Genomic DNA, 7,500 nt, shown 5'->3' on the forward strand with positions numbered 1-7,500 from the left:
AATCAGGTCATCACTGATCTCATCCTCACCAACTTGTCAGGAAATTCCCATTCATTCATCCGTCAGATGCTTTTTTGTGCGACCTTGGGCGAGTAATGCAAATAGGATTGGTTCCCCTCAGCAAGTGTGTTCTCAAGGGTGACACGGCGACACACACATTACCATGCAGACACACACACACAGGACAGTTGTGGTCTCGATGTTGTCTGGATCAGAATCACTGCAGCAAGACTGATTTGAGAACTGTTGAAACGACTTTCTCCCCTGCCTTTGTGCACTCTTTTTTTTAACACAAGAGCATGACATGACACATCTAAAGTGTTTTGGGTATTGTGTTTATTTAGAGGCTAGTCCGTAGCTCCACTGTGTAGACACCACAGGATGCTTCCTTTTTTTGTGGTCCTGGCTCATACTGGTGCAGTGGAACCATGCCCTATATTTCACAGTGTTGACAGGTCTACTGTCAGGACCAGTTTTGCTGTTCTGTGCATTCTTTACAGTTTTGTGTGTGTGTGTGTGTGTGTGTGAGTGTGTGAGTGTGTGTGTGTGTGTGTGTGTGTGTGTGTGTGTGTGTGGTGCGTGTGAGCACATGTGTGTGTGTGCATGTGCGTGTCTGTGCGTGTGTGTTTCAATGTGGTGTGTGTGTGTGTGTGCTTCAGTGTGGCGTGTGTGTGTTTCAGTGTGGTGTGTGTGTGTGTGTGTGTGTGTGTGTGTGTGTGTGTGTATGTGTGACATGTCTCACGGCGCTGACAGGAATACTGATGGCCCACTTTCTAGCAGGCACCTGCTCGGACGAGGGGAGAGAATCAATATGTGCTCTCCCTTTTACACAAGTGGCACAAGTATGTGTGTGTGGAGAGGAGAGAGAAAGAGAGAGAGAGAGAGAGAGAGAGAGAGAATATAATTACATGAGTGTGAGCTGAGCCTGTGTGTGTGTGTGTGTGTGTGTGTGTGTGTGTGTGTGTGTGTGTGTGTGTGTGTGTTTTCAATGTCGAGTACATTTAATGCAATGTCGTGTAAAGCCTGTGTGCCTGGAGTTCAACCGCCTGATTTCAATGTGGAATAGAGAAAAGATTTCTCATTCTACAAGGTCAAACTTAAAGAGAGAGAAAGAGAGAGAGAGAGAGCGAGCGAGAGAGTGACAGAGAGAGAGAGAGAGAGAGAGAGAGAGAGAGAGAGAGAGAGAGAGAGAAGAGGGAAGGAGGACTCAGAAAAGCTCAAAGAGAGAGGTTCGGTTGGACAAAGAGAAAATAGAAGCAGAGATATATAATCAATATAATCAATTCTAACTGATAGGAAAGCAGAATGGAGACGGAAATGTCTGCAAATAACTACTCATGACACACACACATACACACACACACACACACACACACACACACACACACACACACACAGTAATTTTCTGTTATTTTTGATGCTCTGATAAGTGGTGTGTGTGTCTGTGTGCTTATGGTATGACAGTAGAGACATATTATTCCCTATGTAACCAGTAGGAAAAACATGTCAATAATGAATAGTACACTATTTGTCATTATGAAGCCCTATCTGTGGTTTGGATTTACATACTAGTACAGTATTTCTCCTTCATACAGAACACAGTGGTGTTGCTGTCTAACAGTTAGTCGGCCCAAGTTTGATTTCAGAACCTGCCGTTGTAAGTCTGTGTTACTTTGGATAAAAAAGTCTACTAAGTACCAGTTACTTAATCTTACTTTTAAAATATGCCGTGAGTGAGTTATGTGAGAAAGTTTTTCAACTTTTCGAAAAATACCGTTTATAAACTGTCAGATTATTTCTTTTTACAATCAGGATGTAAAGGCAACTTATATCTTTGCACTTGACTTGTAGTTACAGTTCTGTATGTGTGTGTGTGTGTGTGTGTGTGTGTGTGTGTGTGTGTGTGTGTGTGTGTGTGTGTGTGTGTGTGTGTGTGTGTGTGTGTGTGTGTGTGTCTGTGTGTTAAGATACTGTACAGCATGCCATACAAAGATCAGAGAAGGCCGTGGAACAGAGAGCCTTTTCCGGCCTGCTTCCTGTGTAGGGTTTCAGAGGTGAAGGAAAGCTCCTGACTGGTCTACGCTGATCTGGGGTCATTTCCCCCCGACCCCCGGACCTGCTGCTGACCACTGGAGGACAGGCGACCAACCTGGTCTGGGGTCAGCGTGTCTGTGTGTGTGTGTGTGTGTGTGTGTGTGTGTGTGTGTGTGTGTGTGTGTGTGTGTGTGTGTGTGTGTGTGTGTGTGTGTGTGTGTGTGTGTGTGTGTCTGTGTGTGTGTGTGTGTGTGTGAGCACATGTGTGTGTGTGTGTGAGCACATGTTGGTGTGTGTGTGCGTGTCTGTGTGTGTGTGTGTGTGTGTGTGTCGGAGGAGGGAGGGAGGGAGAGCCCTCCCACAGGGGTAATCAAAGACTGGCAACACACTTCCTTAGTTCAAAAGGGCATGTGGAGTGTGTGAGGGGAAAAAAATAAAACTCTCCCTTTCACTTGGACACACACACAGGGTATTCTTATACTGTCTTTACACACACACACACACACACACCAGGATGGGAAAGTTTCAGGCACAGGATCCAAAACTTGACACTTAGCACTTTTCACCAGAAAAAAGAACCAAATGTGTGCATTCACTATTCTCCCACACACACACACACACACACACACACACACACACACACACACACACACACACACGAGTGTAGATGTGACTTTAAGTATGCGTGTGAGTCTGTGTGTATTCTTCAAAATATATGCGCACACACACACAGAGATCAGACCATAGAGGTGTGATTTTGCGACTATGTGTGTGTGTGTGTGTGTGTGTGTGTGTGTGTGTGTGTGTGTGTGTGTGTGTGTGTGTGTGTGTGTGTGTGTGTGTGTGGGGAAAACAGGTGTTGAGACTGCATGCTGTGCATTACCAAAGTGGAAGGAATTCATAAAGCTTTTCACCAGGGTCAGCAATACTGCCAATGGCACATGCATATGTGTGTGTGTGTGTGTGTGCGTTTACGTGCATGCGTGCATGTGTGTGTGCGTGCGTGTGTGTGGCATGTGAGAGAGGGTGAACAAGGCTGCCTGCCTGTTAAAATATGTGTGAGTCTGCATCAGCACTAGCATTTTAGTGCATAATGTGAGTGAGAAAAAGTGTGTGTGTGTGTGTGTGTGTGTGTGTGTGTGTGTGTGTGTGTGTGTTCCCACTCACTCGACAGGGGGATTGAGGTCCTCTGGCTTTGTTTCGAAGAAGCGCAGCACTTCCTCACTCTGGGATATCTGGGGCGGAAGCCTCACCAGCGCCTGAGAGAGAGAGAGAGAGAGAGAGAGAGAGAGAGAGAGGGGAGGAAGAGGGACAGAGTGGGAGGGAGGGGAAATAGCGACAGAAAAAGAGAGGGAGAGAAATCAGGAGAAAGAAAGCAAGTAGGAGTATGTGTGTGAGCGAGAGGGAGAGATAGAGAGAGAGAGAGGGAGAGGGAGAGATAGAGAGAGAGAGAGAGAGAGAGAGAGAGAGAGAGAGAGAGAGAGAGAGAGAGAGAGAGAGAGAGAGAGTATACATTCAGTTAAATGAAGGCCAAAAATTAGGAGTGAACCAAATGAATCCCACTGCCAACCTTCAAAGAGCCAAGCATGAAATGGCCTGTGTGTGTTGTGTGTGTGTGTGTTTCTCCACTGACCACTATAGCATCTGCTCAGCTGAACTCTTTAAACTTACCTCCCCCCTGTGGCCGGCAAACCCCTCCTCATCACTGGCTGTATAAATCACCCCCCACCACCACACACACACACAAACAGACACACACACACACACACACACACACACAAAACCCCTCTCAACAACACCGCCTCCATCATCTTGATTAACAGTTTAACCCTCATGTCCCGCCGGCGGGACAGTTACCCACCTCCCCCCAACATTCTAAATCAATTGTATGCACCATATTGCTATGTAGCATAGTAATGTTATACACCATTTCAAAGCTTTGGCTCTTGGGAATCCAAAAATGACAACTTTTTTCATGTACAATCTGTATAGTGCTTTACATTCTCAGATTAATTTCATTATGTCTCAATTAAATTTGATCCAAAATGCCCCCCTCCCCCTCCTCCGCTTTTGGTGCTACCCTGACTTCTGGCTGCAGTGTAGCTGCAGCACCATAAGTAGATGCAACATATTGGGTACTGAAATATTCACAAGAATCCATAGAAATTGAATCTTCATTTGGTATTATCCAATATTAGTTGTACAGATGTATAGTTTATCTTATACACATTCATTGAACCAACAAAGTAAATGCAATAATAGATACTTTTTTGTAATTATTCCATATTTTGTGTAGTCAGTCTATATCAGAACACCTGTCATACAATCTAAATAGTCCACAAGAAACCTCAAAGTGTTACCTTTCGTTTGAGACCAGGATTATGCTTCTACACAAAGGGATTCATGTGCAGTAAGCATTTGAGTGTCAGTATGCATTTTGGATAACAAAAAGTCCTATGGGGAGTTTCCATAGGCATTTTACAAAACGCATGAGCATACCTTGGCAAATAATGGTCTAAGGCACTCATATTTTCATTCTATATTGATCTACTTTTGCACACAGCCTCACAAGACCTGGTGCTAGGGCCCAGTTGTGTTTCTAAGGGATATCAAGTGACCCAGAGGTCTGAAATGTGGTCGGTTCAGAGATGCTTGTAATCCGGCAGAAAGAAAAAACTATATTCTAGCCTCTGTAACTCTGTGTGAGTACATCACACAGTTATGTTGACTGTTTCCTACGAAAACTAGAGGTTCTCAGCTTTCTATAGAGGTCCAACATTTGATGGTAGGCCCCAGAAGAGGTGGGAACAATGCCCTTGGCATAGGCACAGTGCAATTTCAGGCAAAAACTTTAAATTTGTATTGAGAGCTATTTAATGCAACTCTTCTTGCTGTGTCTGCTTTATGCTTTGTGATGGCTTCAACAAATCAGCATGAAATAGCTATTCAGAGACAGGGAGAGGATGACACTCTCTGGATTTCACGCCCATCAGGTGATGAAGCAGGGTGTAGGTGTGCTTGCTAGTGTTTTTTTTTCTCTTTTGTTAAGCAGGGACCTGTCTTACTTGCACTGATGTAAATGTAACCTCATTTGGTTTGTGATACGGAATGTAGAAGGTTGTGCAAATCAATAAAACAAACGCCATAACTAGATTTCACCCCGTTGCTAAAATCCACACGCACAGTGCAAGTGCGTATTATGTGTGTCAGGGTCTTAAGTGGTCTTAAAGGCAGTCGAAAAATCAAAATATATAGAACTAGGCTGTACTGTAAATAGAACTAGGCTGTACTGTAAATAGACTACAAATGACAAATGTGGTCTAAATTGAATCTACATTGCTGATGTGGGGTGAGTAGATATCTTGAATCACTAGCAGCCGAGTGGGGTGGGATGGGAGGATGCAGAGAGAGAGAAAGATGGTGTGAGAGTGTGTGTGTGTGTGTGTGTGTGTGTGTGTGTGTGTGTGTGGTGGTCCCTGGGGATTGTCCCTCCTGAGGAAGAGCCAGGCAATTAGTAGAGGGGATCCTTCAAGTTCCCACTTATCATACCCACCCCCCATAACAACAGGAAGGGACCAGTAAGGCTGTTGTGTACTTCAAAGGACACCAAAATGATATCCTCTGTGTGTGTCGTGTGTGTGAGAGAGAGAGTGTGCGCACACTGTTACCCGTGCACAATAGAGACTGGGAGATAAAGACTTAATTTGCCAGGACTGGTTTTGCATTCTGTCTGCAAGGATCTATCTCAAGATAGATAACACACAGGAGGAGGAGAGGAGGAGGAGGAGGAGGAAGAACAGTGACAGCTGCCGGAGCCTGTTTGCGGTTGTCGAGCCTTCCGGGACCTGCTGTGAGGCTGAGGCTGTCGTGGTTACTGTTGCTATTGTTTGGTTGGCTCGCAGGCATCCCATAATAGGTGGCTCTCCCCATGTCCTGGACTAGGGAATGATCTCTGGCAGCTGTGACTCCATGGCACAGTATTGTGTGAATGTTGAGATAGGGGCCTTGAGACGGCTCATTGGGGAGTTCCCTTGGTACGGTGTGTGTGTGTGTGTGTGTGTGTGTGTGTGTGTGTTTGTGTGAAAGAGAGAGACAGAGACATGGCAACATAGAGTGACAGAAAAAAAGTGTAAAGGTCCCCTGTGGAACGTTTTCAGTTGTTTGTTAACTAAATCAACATTTCCCATTCATAAATGTGGCCCCATTCATGTTTAAACACCACCACCAATTTGAAGCATACCTATTGGCTTAGAAATCCTCATTTAGATCTACATAGCATAGGGGCGACTCTCCATGTGCGTGAGCCATTTTAAAATAACGGTGGCCAGTGCCAGTCTACAGAGTCTTTGGCATCTATCATGCATAGAAAAAAAAAACATTAGCTTGGATTCATCTGCAGAATTTCCCTACATTCAGCAATGTAAGTTATGAACCCATTTTCTACAAGCCACATGTCTTTCCTAACATCCTGACATTGAAATTGTATTTTCTAATAAAATAAATAAAGAGAAAAATAATTGTTCGTGTCACTTTCTCACTTGATCTCTAGTCTCTAGACCCAGAGCCAGTTGATAAACTAAGCTGACATAGTTTTGCTAGAACTAGTAGACTACCACAGAGTTGCTGAATGTATTATTTCAGGTTAGTTTGCAACAATATAGGCCTACATGTTTAACCAAAGTCCTTAGCTGCTACCTAGCTAGCAGAAATCACTAGCTGTTCCTATTCACTTTCCCATTCACTTTAATTCCCATTAAACTATTTATTCTGTGTCCGAAAGAGTGTTTCATTAGCATCACACACAAGCAATAGCAATACATTAGTACACAAAATTATATTAATATGTTGTTATGGGGGGCAGCCGTGGCCTACTGGTTAGCGCTTCGGACTTGTAACTGGAGGGTTGCCGGTTCGAACCCCGACCAGTAGGCATGGCTGAAGTGACACTAAAGTGAAGTGAAGTGAACTAGTGCCAGTTTTTGATGTGCAATGGCTACTGTAGTTCTAAACGAGGCACTTGAGAGGTTGGTTGCAATATAACACCTAGATGGGAGAAATTCTTACACAGAGGGGCTTTAAGGAGAAAGAAAGAAAGAGAGAGAGAGAGAGAGAGAAGGCGTCTGTGAAGGTATTACAGTTCACGTGGTGAGTCAGGCTTTAGCCAGCATAGATCTCCACAGGCAACACTTAATTCTACCTCACTGCAGTCTATCAGTCTATCATCTCTCTCTCTCTCTCTCTCTCTCTCTCTCTCTCTGTGTGTGTGTGTGTGTGTGTATCTGTAGCTGAAGGTAAAATCAGCCCACCCACCAGCTGACTGATATGAACAGTTTGTTTGATTTCTGATTCTCTGAAAAGCTCTGAAGCTCAAGTCAAGACTCACTCTGGTAAAAAGGCCCATTTAAAGCTCTCTGCGCTCGGGCTGCCAAGATAGCCTTATTAGAGACCCTCCAGAGATGCTGTGCA

General features: G+C 44.5%; 1 protein-coding gene across 6 annotated transcripts in view; it reads right to left on the reverse strand.

Annotated features, from left to right (window-relative positions):
- Window positions 1-7,500, reverse strand: part of sh3pxd2aa (SH3 and PX domains 2Aa) — a 119,281-nt gene that overhangs the window by 71,632 nt on the left and 40,149 nt on the right. For all 6 annotated transcript variants that reach the window (XM_048247137.1, XM_048247135.1, XM_048247138.1 and 3 more), the window contains exon 5: window positions 3,202-3,293. In XM_048247137.1, the coding sequence (XP_048103094.1) occupies window positions 3,202-3,293 (92 nt within the window). The remainder of the gene's footprint in view (window positions 1-3,201; window positions 3,294-7,500) is intronic.

The sequence above is a fragment of the Alosa alosa genome, chromosome 7, assembly GCF_017589495.1.
Source record: "Alosa alosa isolate M-15738 ecotype Scorff River chromosome 7, AALO_Geno_1.1, whole genome shotgun sequence".
Classification (NCBI taxonomy): Eukaryota; Metazoa; Chordata; class Actinopteri; order Clupeiformes; family Clupeidae; genus Alosa; species Alosa alosa.